This window comes from Mus musculus, chromosome 7 (genome assembly GCF_000001635.26).
Source record: "Mus musculus strain C57BL/6J chromosome 7, GRCm38.p6 C57BL/6J".
NCBI classification, from domain to species: Eukaryota; Metazoa; Chordata; class Mammalia; order Rodentia; family Muridae; genus Mus; species Mus musculus.
Window position 1 is genome coordinate 44048735 of NC_000073.6, and position 18373 is coordinate 44067107.

Below are 18373 nucleotides of genomic sequence, written 5' to 3' on the forward strand. Positions count from 1 at the left end.
AAAGAAAATGTTCAGATCACAGAGGAAAAACCTAGAGAGATCAGAATGGGAGACTCCAGCTAGGCCTGACCCTTTACTGGAAGCCAAAGTGATGATAAACAGTCAGACACTGCGAATTCAGACTGCCTACAGGGGTTTCTTGAGTTGGGCTGGGGTGTTTTGTTAATAAAGCCTTGACTCACTGGAAAAGAGTCTGTACACAGAAGGGCAGGGACAGCCTCAAAGGCTAGGTAGGCTGCAGTCCCTCCACCAAGAGCCACTGGAGGGAATATCTTTGGTAGGGATAGACAAAAGGATGAAGAGTAACTTAGAACCATGTCCTGTGGTGCAGAGAATCAACTATCTTGGGAAAAGGGCCACGCTGTTGCTGTTGCACAGGACCACAAAACACTGTCTGTTTAGAGGGACATAGCCACAGCTAAGTGTATCAGAGTTCTTCCGGAGAAGGGCGTGAGAAGGACAGAAGGCTAGACAGAACTGGAAATCTAACCACATCTCTGGGTATGAGGAGGCTCTGGGGTTGAGTAGAGGATCCCCAGTCACCCTTGTCCTTACCAACACTTACCAATGGCAATGCTGAGGAAACTGAAGATGAAGTCTATCATGTTCAGGCGGCAACAAACTGGTTGAAAGGAAAGGAACATAGTAGGCAGGAGTATGAGGCATAGAGCCAGGGCTAGAAATAAGAAGCCCTTGCTCATGTGAATGTAAACTGGAAAGGAAACTTGGATAGATAACTACAGTCATTACTCATTCAAACCTCTCTCTCTCTCTCTCTCTCTCTCTCTCTCTCTCTCTCTCTCTCTCTCTCTCTCTCTCTCTCTCTCTCTCTCTCTCTCTCCTTCCTCTCACAGCATGGGAAGCCCAAGCTAGGTACTCCAGCAGCTGAGGAGGAGTGTCTTTTCATGTTCTACCTGAGCAGTTAGAGACACATAGGTCTTATCTGTCTCCAAAAACAGGTAAAAGCAGTTGAGGGGTCCTGGTGTTGTGTCTTAGTTGGCAGAATGCTTGTCTACCTGTGAGCATCCTGCACTTCATCCTCAGCACTGTGCTGAGCTGAGTCTGCAGCACATGCCTGTGATCCCTGCACTTGGGAGGAGGATCAGAAAATCATGGTTATCCACAGATACACATTGAGCTGGAGGTCAGCCTGGGCTACATAGACCTGTCACAAACAAGGCAGAGGGAGGGAATGTAGCTGTCTAGAATCCATCCCACACTAAGGGGCAGGAAATGGTTCAGAGATACAGCACCTGCCTAGAGTCTCCAATGAGGTTCTTCTGGGGTTGTGGCTCAGTGAGTGAGACCCTGTGAAGTGTTTGTGTAAGGCACTGGGTTCTGACTTCAAAACCCCCTCCTGTTCTCCCATAAAAAAATAGATATAAAGGAAGAAACATCACCTCCACTCACATTAACCAAATCATTACCTAGAAATTCAAAAATAACTCTACTGCCACTCATAGAGTGATCCACCAACAATGATGTCCCCACTGTGAGCCCAAACATAGACCCCCAGAAAGACTCCTGGAAGAGTGGCAGTATCCCACCCACACAGCCACCTCTAGAACACAATGGAATGAACCCCCAGTCTACATATTCACTGACCGGTGATTTGTTCAACATTGGAACATTTATGCCCCCTTCAGTCAATCCAGAGGCAAATGAATCCAGTGTATACTCGGTGCACGTAGATAATCACATATCCATTACACTGAACACCAACAAGTTTCCAGGAAGATGGACATGAGGGACCAGCCACGTAGGACAAAATTTCAGTCCTCCTCCCAGGAACAGAGCAGGACAGCTGGGGAGGGAAACATTCAGGGACCTGGATCATTTCTCCCCTCTCTCAATGCATACAAACCTTCATCCTTTTCCTCCTTTCCATATCCCCCTCTCATCTACAACCACTTCCCTGTGGATGCTATTTGAAGTTCATCACCAGCACCACTTCAACTCTTTCCATTCTCATGCACTGGACTCTTCCGGTGCAGTACACCTATCTCAAATTCCAGCATGATTATGTATGCTTGAAGACGTACAAAAAGATCAAGTGCATGGATGTACTCACAAGTGGATGAACGCGTGCTTCCTCTCTTGTCCTTTAGAGCAAAGAATAGTGTAGATTTCAGAAGAACTTGGGCACAGAGGCCTAGGACTCAGAAGAGAACTAGGTGGGCAATTGATCACCAGCTCCTCACTTACCCTGGATTAGGGCTAGCCTGGTCTTCTTGGACCTTACAGGGCACACAGGAATACACCCAGGTCAAATGTGCTAACTGCCATGAGAGCTGAAATAGACTCGATGCTCAACGAGAGGGGATGGGTCTGAAACCTGCAACAGTAAGTAGGTGTCACAGGCTGGGTATTTCCCCTTCTCTGTACCAGAACCCATGCTGACTTCTTGATGTTTTAACGTTTGAGACAAAGTCTCCCTGTGTTGTTTCACTGGCCTGAGTACACTATGTGCACAGTCTAACCTGGACCTCACCAAGATCCACCAGCCCCTGACACCTAAGTTCTGGGATCAAAGGTGTGTACTAAAATATGCAGCTGCCAAGCTGAACCCTCAATGAGGCTCCTGGAGGGAAGTGACATTTTCTGGTTGCTGTTACTTGAGAAAGGGTCTCACAGGGCCCAGGCTGCGCTAACCTCAAAATGTAGATCAGGATCTACGAAATGAGGAAGTGAAATGTCATTGTTATCCCAACTCTATTCAGGGTGGGTGACACTCCCCTGGAATAACCTGAGATTTCATACTTTTGAATAAAAGTGTGATCAGGCCATGGTAATCTGCACCATAACTTCTATTTGTTTATTTTATTTTATTTTATCTTATCTTATTCTATTTTATTTTATTGGTTTGTTTTGAGAAAGCTGTATATATTACCCTGACTGTCTTGAAAGTCAATATGTAGACAAGGTTGGTCTACATCACAGAATACTAGACCCTAAAATCACACAGATCCACCTGGCTGTGGCTTCAAAGTGCTGGTGTTAAAGGTGTGAACCACTACACGCAGCTCCCAAACTTCTCATAGGAACAATAAAATCAGTGACACAGAGTTCAAAGTGCAAAAAGGCAAGAATTTTAGCATTCTCAAAAAAATGATTTGTATCTATAGGGAACTGGCAGCGGTTTTGGACTGGTGAAAAAATCTTGTTCTAATTGCAACTTTCTGAAGACAATCTTGGACATGAGGTACAGGAACTTCCTTAGAGCTGTGGGTTGGGCATCACTTGCTCCTCCATCTGCCTTTCACACCAACTCACCATTGCCCCTGACCTTGCCATCTGGCTAAGGTCCCCGGAACTCCAACAGCCCCAGGAACAGCATGACCTGCCCTACACAATCTCCTCCCTGGGAAGGTATCCAGGGTGACCTAGGGCATATTGTACAGAGGGTACAACAGGGCCCTCCATTTCCCACAGCCAGGAGGGTAGAAGCAGGGAGTCCAAATCTGTAAGCAAGGGCAGTGCTTTGTCAGCATCTGGGTGGCAACAGGATAGGGGAGGGGCTATGGGGAGAATGAGCGTTTTTAAAGTCTCCCGAGGATCCTCAACAGCTCCAAGTTCACTGCCTGTGGAACCTGGACACCTGTTACCATGAGGTTCCTGATCCTGTTCCTTGCCCTGTCCCTAGGAGGGATTGGTGAGATGAGGGAAAGGGAGGGGTCACAGCCCTGACTTTCCTGCTGCCTTTGGCCCTGATCATTCCTTTCCCCTCTCTCCTCACCCCAGCTACATCATGAGCACCACCTGCTCCTCCTTCTCTGCCCTGCACAGTGCCAGGTCCCTCACAGTCCTTGCTCCCAGGACAGATGCCTGTCCACTCCCACTTTCCAGAACTTTCTCCTCTTTCTTAGACACCTGACCATCTCTGTGCTTCTCCAGTCTTTCTAAAGAACCTAACTTCTTACCAAACTTAGAACATTGGATTTCCCTACAGTACATTCTTTTTCCTAGAGCCTCATAACCCAAACCTTGTGTCGGAGGCTTGCCTAAATCCCCCAATAGAACCTTAGGCTGTCCAGCAGCTGCCAGCCTTCATCTGTGTTCACCACCTGATGACAACTGATCCCCCATCTTCCCAAGATGCTCAGTTTCTACCAAAACTTCCTCTTAAACTGGCTTGTAAGGTCAGATGGGTTCCCCCTCCCTTTCTTTTTTTTTTTTTTTTTCCATTTTTTATTAGGTATTTCGCTCATTTACATTTGCAATGCTATACCACCCCCATAGCCACCTCCCTTTCTGGTGTGGAGAGAATGCCCGGGTCACTTCTCACTGGCTTTTTGATTTAGTCTCATTTTTGACACGGGGTCAGTTGACAGACACCAGACTTTGACAAGTGTCTTCATCAATAACTCACAACATTGGCATGGTCTCTCAATGAATGGAGACTTCTGTTAAGGCTAAGATGGCTGTCCAGCAAAACTCAAGGGAATCCTCTTGTTTCCACCTAACCAGCTCTGGGGCTACAGGCACACAGCATCACACCTGACATTTTCCCTGGTTTCTGGATGGTTCAGCTCAGGTCCTAATGCTTGCATGACCAATCGTGTAGCAACCAAGCCATCTCCAGGCCAGCTCTTGGGAATAAGTTCTGAGTTAGTGTCTCATGATGTAGCCCAGGCTTGTCTTCAGTCCATGGCAATCCCTCTGCCTCAGCCTGCTGGGTACTGAGGTTACAGAGAAGTGCAGCTATGCATGACTTGCCAAGATTTCCTCTGTTTCCAAGTGCTGTGCCTTGGCCTGCTCTTCCCCCTCATGCCTCACTCCCTGAGCTGCAGACTCTTATCCTATCTCATCAAAGGCCCAGTGCACAGCTCTAGTTCCCACTCTGTGCAGCACACCCCAAAGACCCCAATATCTAACCCTTGTACCTTACATAATGGGATCCTCCTCTCTACCTCCCAGTGGCCTAACTTGTTTTTACTTCTGTCCAGAGGCTTTAATTCCTTTTATTTATTTATTTATTTATTTATTTATTTGTTTGTTTGTTTGTTTGTTTGTTTTTATTACATATTTTCCTCAATTACATTTCCAATGTTATCCCAAAAGTCCCACTCCTGTCTTGGGGCTGCCTCCAAGAGAACCCTGATCCTATCCAATACCCAGATCACCTGCCCACCTCACAGACCCCCAGAATTTCCTTCTCTCACTGCATGTCCCAGCTCAAAATCCTTTCTTAGGGAGCCCCACCCCTCTTAGATGTCATCCCCACCGCAGACCCTAACAGGAGCCCAAGCCCTAGCCTTGACCCTGCTCCTTTTACCTGGAAATTCCTCAATCTCTCCATCCCAGCTGCCACTTCATTCCCAAACCAAGAAACCCCAAATCAACATCTAGCTCCCTTTCCTGGTTTCATCTATTCATTCAAATCCAATTTTCTGAGGCCTCACATTTCAAGACTTGCCAAAACCCAGCCAAGACCGTGACGACTTCTCAAGCCTTGAAGACTCTAAATTCCATACCAGAGAATTTCATTCTCATTGGACTAAAATTGAAGCTTACCTGCCATCCCTTAACCTAAAACTCTGAACTGGCCTAAATACCCGATTCCTGATTCAAGAGTTCTTTCTATACCCACAGCATAGATCTCCCTTTCCAGGACCAGCCATATATTGGTCCCTTCCCTAGATCCCCTGGCCATTTCCCTTGATCCCAGCAGTGCTTAACTGTGTCCATCAAGGGTTGACCTCCCTACATGTGCCAACTCTCCCCTACCCCTTTGCTCCTGTTGCAGATGCTGCGCCTCCTGTCCAGTCTAGAATAATTGGAGGATTTAAATGTAAGAAGAATTCTCAACCCTGGCATGTGGCTGTGCTCCGCTCCAACAAATATATATGCGGGGGAGTCCTGTTGGACCCCAACTGGGTTCTCACAGCTGCCCACTGCTATGGCAAGTGAGTAAAGGTGGAGACATGAAAGCAGGGTGGCAGCCAGAGATCATGACTCCAGGACAGATTCAATTACTGAAGGGCAGTGGGGTGGGACTGCCTGAAAGTCTATCCTTGACCTCAGGGGTCTCTCTTTACTCCACCCTCCAGGTTTGTGTTCAGAGTCCTATTTCTTTCTTTTATGTCTTTTTATCTCTGTTTCCTGTCTGTATTCAAGTCTGAGTGTCTCTGTGGTCATCTGTCACTGTGTGTCTGACTTGGGACACTAGGAACACCTTTCTGGTTCTGGGTCTCATGTGTTCTCTTATATCACTACAGACCATAGTGGAGAAAAGGCCTAAAGGGCCCCTGAGGATAGAGAGTGCTGTCACTGAGGGTAGGCTGTGAGAGAAGTCCTCACTCTCCTCAGAGCAGCTCTGCCTTTAGGACCTTCTGTCCACTCTGAGGACACACAGAGAAGGGCTGGTCAGAACTGGAGCTGGGTGAGGTAACTGAGTACAGAGAGAGCTGGATGTTGGGGAGAGAGGGGAGAGCTCAGACCTTGGGCTGCAGGCCAGGCCTTACCTGCTGGGGAAGTTCAGCCCTGTCCTAGCTGCACCTGAGCAGCTCTCAGGCCTTCTGCTCCTTCCTGCCCCCTCTTCCCTTGTCTTCTGTTCCTGTCTCTGTCTCTTTCTGCCTCTCTTACATATGTATGTATGTATGTATGTATGTATGTATGTATGTATGTATGTATATGCCTTTCTGTCTCTCTGTTTGTGTTTTTCTCTCTCTCTCTCTCTCTCTCTCTCTCTCTCTCTCTCTCTCTCTCTCTCTGTGTGTGTGTGTGTGTGTGTGTGTGTGTGTGTGTGTGTGTGTGTGGTATCTTTCTGTCTCTGTGTGTTTCTGTCCCTGACTCTCTTCCTTCCTCCCTCCCTCCTCCCCCTCTTCTGACTCTGACCAATCACCCTGATTCTCTCTTCTCACTTCCTGCATCTCCTTCCAGTGACACCAGCCAGCATAATGTTTGGCTGGGCAAAAACAAGCTATTCCAACGTGAACCCTCTGCTCAGCACCGATGGGTCAGCAAAAGCTTCCCCCACCCTGACTACAACATGAGCCTCCTGAATGACCACATCCCACATCCTGAGGACAAGAGCAATGACCTGATGCTGCTCCGTCTCAGCAAGCCTGCTGACATCACAGATGCTGTGAAGCCCATCGACCTGCCCACTGAGGAGCCCAAGCTGGGGAGCACATGCCTAGCCTCAGGCTGGGGCAGCATTACACCCACAAAATGTGAGTCTTCTCCAAGGATACAGCTTGGTGTGGGGGAGGGGCAGAGAAAACTGGACTGGACCCTGCTCACCACCTACTTTCTTTCTGATTCAAAGACCAAATCCCAAATGATCTTCAGTGTGTGTTCATCAAGCTCCTGCCCAATGAGAACTGTGCCAAAGCCTACGTACATAAAGTCACAGATGTCATGCTGTGTGTAGGAGAGACGGGTGGAGGCAAAGGCACTTGCAAGGTGAGACAGCCCCTTTCTACAATGAGGTGAAGGGCTGAGAAAACTGTGGTTCTGGGTTCCACTTCAACACCCTGACTAGGCAGGCTCTTTGAAACCTTCCCCATAGAATGGATGTGCCCTGAGAGGGGAGGATCCTGTAGCTGGTACTATTTCTCCTCTGTGACTTGGCTTAGTGGATGGTCCTGTGAGGCCCTCACCACAACCCAATGTCCTCATAAGATCTGGGCTCCCAAGAGCTGGATTCCCTCACTGACTGACCAGAGCTGCCTCTTAGAGTCCCTGTGTTCCTCCCTGGGAGTCAGTTCCAGGTTGTCTACTAGAATCCAACTGCCAGGCCCTGCCTTACTGCTGTACCTGTCCTTCTCTCAGGGTGACTCAGGAGGCCCACTGATCTGTGATGGTGTTCTCCACGGTATCACATCATGGGGCTCTATCCCATGCGCTAAACCCAATGCGCCAGGCGTCTTCACAAAACTTATTAAGTTTACCTCCTGGATAAAAGACACTATGGCAAAAAACCCCTGAGTGTCACATTATCTACTGTTCTCAATAAAATACACCATGAAACAAATGAGTTCAAGGTCTGACATTCTCTGTCCTACTGGAGTGCAGGACCAAATCAAGGATCCCTCGGCTAAGGTCTGGACTTCCAAAGTAGATCAGCAAGGGACAGATGTACATGTACTCTTGGCTAAGGGGATGGGGTTGAGACAAATGCAGACAAAAAGCTCAGAATAACTCAGGAATGCTCGTAAGTCTCCTATGGCAAGAAAAATGTTCAGATCACAGGAAAAGATTAGAGACATCAGAATGATTGACTCCAAGTAGGCCTGACCCTATACTGGAAGCAGAAGAGATGATAAACAGTCAGAACTGAGAATTCAGATTGCCAATCTGGGTTTTTTGAACTGGGCTGGGGTTTTATGTTAATGAAGCCTTGAATTGAGGGAGAAGAGTCTGTCCACAGAAGGACAGGGACTGCCCCAAAGGCTAGACTGCAGTGTCTCAACCAGTGGACACTGGATGGGATTTCTTTGGTAGGGTTGGCCAAAGGATGAAGAGTGACTTAGAATGGCATATTGAAAGCCAGCATGGACGACAGAGTGAGTCCAAAGCCAGCCTGGGATACGCAGAAAGCACAAGAAAGACACAGAGACACCCCTCTCCCTAGGAGCAGCAGAACTGGAAATCTAGCCACACTTCTGAATAGGAGGAGGCTCTGGGTTTGGTTGGAGGATCACAGTCACCCTTTTCTTTGCCATAACTTACCGATGCCAATGCTACGGAAACTGAAGATGAAGTCTATCTTGTTCAGGTGTCAGCAGATTGGTGGAAAGGAAAGGAACATGGTGTGCAGGAGGATAAGGCATAGTGCCTGGGCCAGAAATATGAAGCCCTTGTTCATGTGAATGTAAACTGGGGTAGGATGTTAGAGAGATAACTACAGTCACTCCCAATTCTCTCTCTCTCTCTCTCTCTCTCTCTCTCTCTCTCTCTCTCTCTCTCACTCACTCTCCCTAACCTCCCTTTTTTCTCTTTCTCTCTTTCCCTGTCTCTCTCACTTGTCTCTGTCTCTGTCTGTCTGTCTGTCTGTCTCTCTCTCTCTCTCTCTCTCTCTCTCTCTTTCTCTATTTCTTGCTCTCCTTCCTCTCACGCCATGAGAAGCCCAATCTACATACTCCAGCAGCTGGGGAGGAGTGTATTTTGATGTCCTGCCTGAGCAGTTTAGAGACTCATAGATCTTATCTCTCTCCAAATACAAGGTAAAAGCAGTCAAGGGGTCTTGGTGTTGTGTCTTAGTTGGCAGAATGCTTTTCTAGTTGTGAGCATCCTGCATTTCATCCTCAGCACTGTGCTGAGCTGAGTCTGCAGCACATGCCTGTGATCCCTGCACTTGGGAGGATGATCAGAAAATCATGGTTATCCACAGATACACATTGAGCTAGAGGCCAGCCTGGGCTACATAGACCTGTCACAAACAAGGCAGATGAAAGGAATGTAGCTGTCTAGAATCCATCCCACAAAGAGGGATAAGAAATGGTTCAGAGGTACAGCACCTGCCTAGAGTCCACCAATGAGGTTATTCTGGGGGTATAGCTTAGTGATAGAGACCCTGTGGCCTGTGTGTGTAAGTTTCAGTGTTCTGCCTTCAGCAACACCCTCCCATGGGGGGGAATATATATATATATATGCCACTCATAGAGTTACCCACCATCAATGATGCATCCACTCTGAACCCTAACCAACTCCCAGAGAAAGACTACTGGGAGGGAGCCAGTGGTTCTCCCCCACAGTCACTTTTAACACCCAATTGAAGGAACCCCAGTTGACATATTCACTGACCAATGAATTGTCCCACATTGGCACACTTATGCTCCCTGAAGTTAATCCAATGAAGCCAGTGTATGCACGGTGCACATAGGGAATCTGCACATCCATTACATTGAACACCAACAAAATTGCCAGGAAGATGTAACTTTGAGACTAGCCATGTAGAACAAAATTTTAGCCCTCCACCCAGGAACAGAGCAGGTCAGCTGGGGAGGGAGAAGGTTCTCAGGACCTGGATCATTTCTCCACTCTCTGTCAAGGCATACAAACCTTCATCCTCTTCCTCATTTCCATTTCCCTCTCTCATCTACAACCAGTTCCCTGGGGAAGCTTTTTGCAGACCATCTCCAGCAACACTTCTACTCTTTCAGTTCTCATGCACTGGCCACTTCTGATGTAGTACACCTATCTCACACTCCAGTGCTATGCACACTCCAGTGAAAGTCTGCTTGACAGGCCAAGAGGCCTGGAAGCACTCAAAAGGCATAGGGTTTCAAGGAAACTCAACCTCCTGGAACCTTGGCATTCTCATAACCCGTATAATCATACCCTGTCCCCCCCCAACCCCCCCTTAGTCTGGTATATGGATCCACGTGCTCTCTTTTAGTACTATTTTATTATAAGTGCCTTTAAAGATTGAATTCTGACATAGATAAGCCTTTGCCAGTGTTCCAACATCCCAGATAATCCTTGAATCCAACAAACTTGGAATTTAGTAGGAATTCAGTAACAGTGTTACCTATTCAGTAACATTCAACTTTACTCTAGTAGAGACAGTGAAACTAATTAGGCATTACAAAGAACTGAGCTGGAATAGCTCAAAGCTGGTCTGCAGAGTGATTACTTAGTACAGTAAGCTGTCTCACCCGAACAAGGGAGTACACAATGGCCTAGCAAACAGGTAGGTTTACCATGAAAGAGTTAGGGAATCCCCCTGAGACAGGTTTCTTCACTAGTCCAGAAGAAACAGCATAATCAGGCATTTACTAAGAACCCCTGGTGTTGGGCTTAAAAATAGACTAGCATTACACCTGGCTCCCTTCTTAGTGGCAGCGCCCTGGTCCCCACCTTCTTTTGATGTATACATTCCTTTTGTATTGTGTCACAGAAACTCCTTGGATGTATCTCGCCTGGTTTCTTGTCACTCTTCTATATAAAAAGTATGATCTCAACTTGAAAAATTACATTCAGATTCTACACGATCTCTTGTGTTGATCTGTCTGTCATTCATTTGCCAACTCCTTGTCCACCTGCAACCAGAGATCCATTCTACGAAGACAAAGACCAAAAGGGTCTGGGGCACTCCAGCATGATTATGTATGCTTGAAGACATACATAAAAGATGGAGTGCATGAATGAACTCACAAGTGGATGAATGCATGGTTCCTCTCTCGTACTTTAGAGCAAAGAACAGTGTAGTTTTCAGGAGAACTTGGGCACAGAGGCCAAGGACTCAGAGGAGAACTAGGTGGCCATTTGATCACCAGCTCCTCAGTTGCCTATATTAGGACTAGCTAGGCCATCTTGGAGCTTACAGGACACACATGCATACACCGAGGTAACATGTGCTAACTACCATGAGAACTGAAATAGTCTAGATGTTCAATGAGAGGGGATTGGTGTGAAACCTGCAACAGTAACTAGGTGTATAAATAACTAGGTGTATAAAGCTAGGTATTTCTCCTTCTCTGTACCAGAACCCATGCTGAATTCTTGATGTTTTAACTTTTGAGACAAAGTCTCCCTATGTTGTTTCACTGGCCTGTATACACTATGTGTACCAGTCTAACCTGGAACTCACAAAGATCCACCAGCCCTTAACACCTAAGTTCTGGGATCAAAGGTATACACAAAAATATGTAGCTGCCAAGCTGAACCCTGGAGCTTCTGGAGGTAAGTGACATTTTCTGTTTGCTGTTTCTTGAGAAAGGGTCTCAAATAAGCTGGGCTGGTCTTCCCTCAAAATGTAGCTCAGGATCTAGGAAATGAGGAAGAGAAAGGTTATTGTTATCCCAACACGGTTCAGGGTAGGTGACAATCCACTGGAATAACCTTAGTTTTCATACTTTTGAATAAAAGAATGATCAAGCCATGGTAATGTGTTGGGAGCTATAAGACAACTCTATTGTCTTCATCTCCGAATTGGACCTCTCCCCCCCGAGAAGAAAAGGGGGTCAAAAGCAGGCCACCGATGCACCGTTCCAAGAACAACCACAGAATGTTCCAGCCCTAAGTCAGCTCCAGATGTCCTGACCTCAAGATGTACCCTGATACCACCAAGTTCCTGCTTCCCCGTGTAGTTGCCAAAAGAAAATTTTCCGCTGCCCCATCCCTCCTGCTGAGAAGTGCTTCCCCTTTTACTTGTGCATTTAAGCCTTGAGCCTTGCTAATACAGTAAGACCTTGATGCTAATCAGACTGTTTCCATGTGTCATTCACTGCACTTGGTTCTAGTCTCTCCCTCCCCCCATTTGGTTCTTAGGAGAAGGTCCTCTTGAGACCCTCAAATAACTGGACCTGCTGGATGGGTCAAGTGGCACCAGACATGGGTCACAAGGTACGACCATCCTCCAGACAACGGATTCAAGAGGTGCCGAGTAGACAGTGAGACGGTTCCCCACCACTTCCCTAGAGTGTCTCGGACGTTGAGAGGTAAGCCCGGGCATAAAGTTGTTGTCCCGTTCACCATGGGGAATGTTCTGTCCAAAGAGACAGTTTTTATTCAAGAGATGAAGGGGTCTCTTTAGGAGAGAGGGATAAGAGTTAAGAAAAAGGATTTAATAAAATTTTTTTGTTTTGTGGACGAGAGATGTCCATGGCTGGTATTGAACAGTCCTGGAATACACCCTTTAACTTGGAATAAAGTAAGCAAAGATATCAATGCTTTGATAAAACAAGGAGAAGATGTCCCTGAGTCCTATTTTAGCTATTGGAGAATCGTCAGAGAACTCCTTAAACAGGCAGGAGAGGGCGGAGAAGGCACCCACCTCTTAGCCCTTACTGAAGATTTTTTTAGAAAACTCCCGATCACAGTCTCGCAAAAGCAAAACTAAGCCGCAGGTGAATCGTCAGTCTCAGCCGTCATCGATTATCGATGCCCTGATCCCTAAGGACTCCCTGCCTTCCCCTCTTTCTCCCAAATTACATTAGATTCTAGAAAAGAGGCTACTGCTCGACCCCCTGTTAGACCAAAAAGGATTTACCCCATTTTGTATAAGGAGTTGTCAGATGAACCCCTCGATCCTGCCTCGGAGGCAGAATTAGATGAGGAAGCCTTTAAATACGAACAAGACCACTATGGTCCCGGGCCCGGTGCCTATCTTACCATCGAGCCCTTCAATTTCCACCCCCTCCTTATTTGCCCCCCTTACCCCCTAATCCTCTGCCTAATCCTCGGCCTGTATCGCTGGCCCCTTTGTCCGTTCAGCAATTACTTCAAACTAAAAGAGACCTTCAGACTCAGATCACCAATCTTAAAGATGTTCTAGAGCTTCAAAAGGAGCTACAATACCTCAGTCTAGAGACTCAGGGTCTACAAAGAGCCCTCATGGGGAACCTTCAAGGTCCCATCTCAAAAAATCCTCAAACTGGCCCCAAAGGTCCCTCTCAAAAACAAGGGAATAAAAAATTGGCTTTTCCTGTCTTCACTCGAGCTCAAGCCCATCAGGCTGCTCCAGGTCATGAGGGCCCCCCCCACTGGCTCCTCCGATAAAGATCAGGGGGAACCAGAGAGTGATGAGGAGGAGGATCAAGCAAACTCTGATTCTGATGAGGGTGGCATGTCCCCCGATGAAGGGTTGGACACCAACAAAAAGCTAAAACTGAGACATGTAAAAGATCTTCATTCAGCAGTCAAAAATCATGGGGTTAATGCCCCGTTCACAGTATCTATATTAGAAGGTTTAGCAGGAGAAGGCTACTTGATACCCAATGAATGGAATAAAGTTGTTCAGTCTGTCCTCACTACAGGCCAATATTTAACTTGGAAGTCAGAGTTTGTGGACAGAGGAGAAAATTTGGCTGCAAATAATAGAAAGAATCCTACTAGTAAGACAGCCTCCTGGACTGCTGATAAAATCTGCTGTAAAGACAATTTCGCTGCAGACAAAAAACAATTAGGGCTCTCCCCTGGTGTCCTCGCCCAGACAGTACAGGAGGCCCTGGGAGCTTGGCGTGCTGTCCCTGCTGCAGGGGCGCTAACTATGCCCCTAACCAAAATTACACAAGGGCCCCAAGAGTCCTATGCACAGTTCGTTGCCAGATTGCTGGAAGCAGCTGAGAGAATTTTGGGACCTGAGTAAAATGAGGGTCTGTTAGTCCAACAACTTGCTCTTGAAAACGCCAATCGCCCCTGAGCCTCTTCTCAGGAGTATATACATGGAGTATCCTGCATTAGTCATAGCACGGGCCTTGCAGCTTTTGACTATTTCTTCTGCCAAATCAGAGAGTCCTGTAACATAGTAGTCAAAGGACCTAACCACACCTTTTAATTTTTTTGCCCCCAAGTGGGTCAAGTAAAGTAAGTTGGTAACATATTTGTGTTCTTCTTCCCATGGGAGGACTAGTTTCCCTTTTTCTGTTTCTACTATTTCATACAGGGTTTCCTTTACCAGTCCTAATTTGTCCATAACTTGCTAGTGCTCAGGGGTGTATCTAAAGCTGGTCTCTCTGGCATCATAATAATCTTTAGGCTCCTTGACTGCCAGGATCACTGCTCCTTGGGCCACCTGTTTGGTGGTTAGATCTGCCATCTGATTTCCTTTAGCCACAGCATCTTAGGTCTTTTTCTGCAGATGTCAACAGCCCTCTTTGTCTGTATATTGCTCCATACAGTGGCAAAAGCATACCTGCTGTCAGTGTAGACTTCCCTTTTGCCATTCATAGAGCTTGTACCAAAGCCACAAGTTCGGTTTTCTGGGCTGAAGTCCCTTCAGGGAGGCTGCTGGCCTAGATCACTTGCTTTCTGTCCACCACTGCACTGCTGTCCCCACCTTCTGCTTACCTTTAACCAGGAAGCTACTGCCATCCGTGTATCAGCTCAAACTCCCAGACCAAGGCTGATCTGATCCTTCAGATCATTTTGAGTACCAGTTTCTTCTGCCAGAATGTCAGTGCAATGATGAGTAGGTGAAGTCTCAGGTAGTAGGGTAGTGGGAGTGAAGACAGCAGGAGGAGTGAAGGTCACTCATTCAGTCATCCATCCATCAGGGGGCTGTCGGATAATGCTTTCAAGAGTGTGGGGTGCCACTACAGTTATTTGCTGTCCCAGAGTGAGCTTATCAGCATCCTTGACAAGCAGAGTTATGGCAGCAATAGCTTCCAGGCAAGAAAACCACCTGCTGGCAACAGGGTGTAACTTCTTGGATAGGTAAGCCACTGGCCTTTTTTAAGGTCCCAAAGTCTGAGCAAGGACTCCACTGACGACCCCTGCTCTTTCTTCCACATTAAGAGTGAAGGGCTTGGTTGGGTCAGGCAAAGGCCAAGGCTGGCCGTCAGTAGGGCCTTTTTAATTTCTTCAAAGGCTTTCTGGTGATCTGGGGTCCACACAAACACCTCCCCTTCCTTGGTTAGGGGGTATAACAGGGCAGCTAAGGTCGCCAACCCAGGTATCTAGAGTCTATAGAAGCCAGTGGTACCCAAGAATTCTCTTACTTGCCTTGGTGTAGTTGGGGTGGGGGTCTGAGTTACAATCTTTTTTCTGGCTTTCTTTAGCCACTGCTTCCCGTCTCGAAGGGTGTATCCCAAACAAGTAACTTCAGTCTGACACAGCTGAGCCTTTTTAGCTGAGGCTCAGTCTTCTGTTGCCCAGGTTTCCTGTCTAGATCCTGTCTTTTCTTTCTCTCCTACCACTGTGGCCAAGATTCTAGTCAAATTTCTTTCTTGTCTATGATCCCTCCTGCTTTCTCTTTCTTCTGCCTCCCACCTCTGTCTCTCTCACACACACACTTTCTCTGCCTCTTTCACTAGATTGCGTAATTGTCTCCCTCTTGTAATACACCTTCTAATCTCTGAAGTTTCTTTCTGATATCGGGAGCCAACTGCCTTATGAAGGCCAGGGCCACTGAGCCTTCTGGGCTTCCGAGGTAAGATCAAAGGGAGTGAACCGCCTGAAGGCTTTCATATGCCTTTCAAGGAACACTGAGGGAGGTTCGATCGACCCCTGCATTACCTCTTACCTTAGCCAAATTAGTGGGCCCGTCTTGAGGCACCTTGGAGACCAGAACCTGGAGATAGATTTTTTTAAGCTCTCGCTACCTTCGGCCATGTTGCAGTCACAACTGGGGTTAGTCAAAAGGAATCCCATGTCAATCTCATTTTGTAGCTGTGTAGACCGCCCGTTGGCTCTCGGGCTATTTTTCTAGCCTCTTACAGAATTCTCTCTCGCTCTTCAGTTGTGAAGAGCATCTGCAACAGCTGTTGACAATCATTTCAAGTAGGCTGATGAGAGAACATAAGGAACTCCACCAACCCTGTGAGGCATTGGGGATCCTCTGAGAAAGGGGGTGGTTAGTTTTCCAGTTATAAATACCTGCAGAGGAAAATGACCAGTACTAAAGGGATTGAAGTTTGGGCGGGTCCCGAGTCCACCCGGACTCTGCACTCTGCAGCTCCATGTACCTGCAGCGGTCCTCCTCCCACCCCCCTGAGGGGTTCAGGGTTCCCCATCATCAGGGGATTGAGGCTGTGGACAAGGGGAAGGTTGTGGACTAGGCTACTCAGGACTAGGCCACTCAGGAGGCTTCATAGATTTTGGAGGAGCTGATGGATTTATCTGATGGCTCTGATTTGGGAGAAGCTTTCAATTTCTCTTGTAACACGAGAGTACAACCACAATTTTGAGAATCAAAACCCAATTTTAACAGTGAAAACAATCCATTCTCTTTAAAAATGAACTCCAAAAACATTACTTGCTAGAATATTACCCAATTCAGGCGTATCTTTAGAGACCTGTTTCCATGAGTTGTCTCATGCTGCATGTTGTAGTTCTAAATTACTCTAACCCAGAGTTATCAATTTTAAGTCAACTTTTTGTTACCAATGTTACAAATTTTTAATCATAACCAATAACTTATGAGCCAATAATCTATAACCAAGACATGTAAAACATATTTATACCTTTAAAACTATTCAGAAACAAAAATGAAATGGCTGCATACATTTGCTTATTTAAATCAAACACAATTCTTAATTTTTCTAGCTGTAATTTCCAGAGAGGAGCACCTTGTCACCTGATGAATCTAATAATCACAAGCACAGAGATTTTTGTAGGAAAGACAGCCATCAGTTACCTTACCATAGAACTTGAGAAGCTGCTGGTCCCTTTAAGAGCAGCATTTACAATCAGCTCCTAGCAGGGCTTCTCCAGCCATACTAGACTCCTAACTACAGGTGCAGGGCTCCAAAGGCCAATTGATACTCTCTACCCCATAACAAAAATCAGAAAAGAACAGAAACAAAACAAAGACACAAGACACTAGTATGTCTGAACACACGTGTCTGCGTCTGGACTTATCAAGCCAGCCAAACGCCACCTCCGAGGGGGTGAGGTTCCACATCCACCCCCTTCTGAACGGGTGTCAGAGTCCTCTTCGACCCCCTTCTACCCGTGGAATGTCTTCCAGGGTTGCAGCCTGCAGGCCTCCTAGCACATCTGCCGACCACAGTCCTCCAGTCCTTACGGCCCTAAAGGACAGCTGCAAATACAAACTGCATGCATTTCAGAAAACCCCATTGTGTACAAACACTGTCCTCTGCTTCCACGTAGACAACCAGAACCAGAGAAACCAAACTCAGGTGCATCCAAACTCAGGCTGATCAGTATAAACTCAGATGGATCAGAATCCAAAACTTAGACTGCACCATGCTACAGAAACATAGGACAAGACACAAACAATCCAACACAACAAGCACATGTTCACATGTTCAGTTCAGAAAACAGACATTCAAAACAGATTCACACGCCGGCACGCACACGAGATGTTCATAGCAGCCTTACTTATAATAGCCAGAAGCTGGAAAGAACCCAGATGCCCCTCAACAGAGGAATGGATACAGAAAATGTGGTACATCTACACAATGGAGTACTACTCAGCTATTAAAAAGAATGAATTTATGAAATTCCTAGCCAAATGGATGGACCTGGAGGGCATCATCCTGAGTGAGGTAACACATTCACAAAGGAACTCACACAATATGTACTCACTGATAAGTGGATATTAGCCCCAAACCTAGGATACCCAAGATATAAGATACAATTTGCTAAACACATGAAACTCAAGAAAAATGAAGACTGAAGTGTGGACACTACGCCCCTCCTTAGAAGTGGGAACAAAACACCCATGGAAGGAGTTACAGAGACAAAGTTTGGAGCTGAGACGAAAGGATGGACCATGTAGAGACTGCCATATCCAGGGATCCACCCCATAATCAGCATCCAAACGCTGACACCATTGCATACACTAGCAAGATTTTATCGAAAGGACCCAGATGTAGCCGTCTCTTGTGAGACTATGCCGGGGCCTAGCAAACACAGAAGTGGATGTTCACAGTCAGCTAATGGATGGATCACAGGGCTCCCAATGGAGGAGCTAGAGAAATTACCCAAGGAGCTAAAGGGATCTGCAACCATACAGGTG

The 18373-nt window shown here is 46.8% G+C and overlaps 2 protein-coding genes across 2 annotated transcripts in view; both read left to right on the forward strand.

Annotated features, from left to right (window-relative positions):
* Positions 1-18373, forward strand: part of Klk1b21 (kallikrein 1-related peptidase b21) — a 101968-nt gene that overhangs the window by 44119 nt on the left and 39476 nt on the right. The gene's annotated exons all lie outside the window — the stretch shown is intronic.
* Klk1b27 (kallikrein 1-related peptidase b27) lies at positions 3556-7978 on the forward strand. The gene is made up of 5 exons (NM_020268.3): positions 3556-3652; positions 5747-5906; positions 6883-7175; positions 7271-7407; positions 7777-7978. Exons 1-5 carry the CDS (start codon positions 3607-3609, stop codon positions 7930-7932), a joined length of 792 nt encoding a protein of 263 aa, NP_064664.1. The 5' UTR covers positions 3556-3606; the 3' UTR covers positions 7933-7978.

What these genes read in the sequence shown, in the direction of transcription:
- Klk1b27 (NM_020268.3), top strand. Translation starts at nt 3,607, where the DNA reads ATGAGGTTCCTGATCCTGTTCCTTGCCCTGTCCCTAGGAGGGATTG. An exon ending in CCTGTCCCTAGGAGGGATTG is followed by an intron (nt 3,653 to 5,746) that starts GTGAGATGAGGG and finishes CTCCTGTTGCAG; the next exon opens with ATGCTGCGCCTCCTGTCCAG. An exon ending in CAGCATTACACCCACAAAAT is followed by an intron (nt 7,176 to 7,270) that starts GTGAGTCTTCTC and finishes TCTGATTCAAAG; the next exon opens with ACCAAATCCCAAATGATCTT.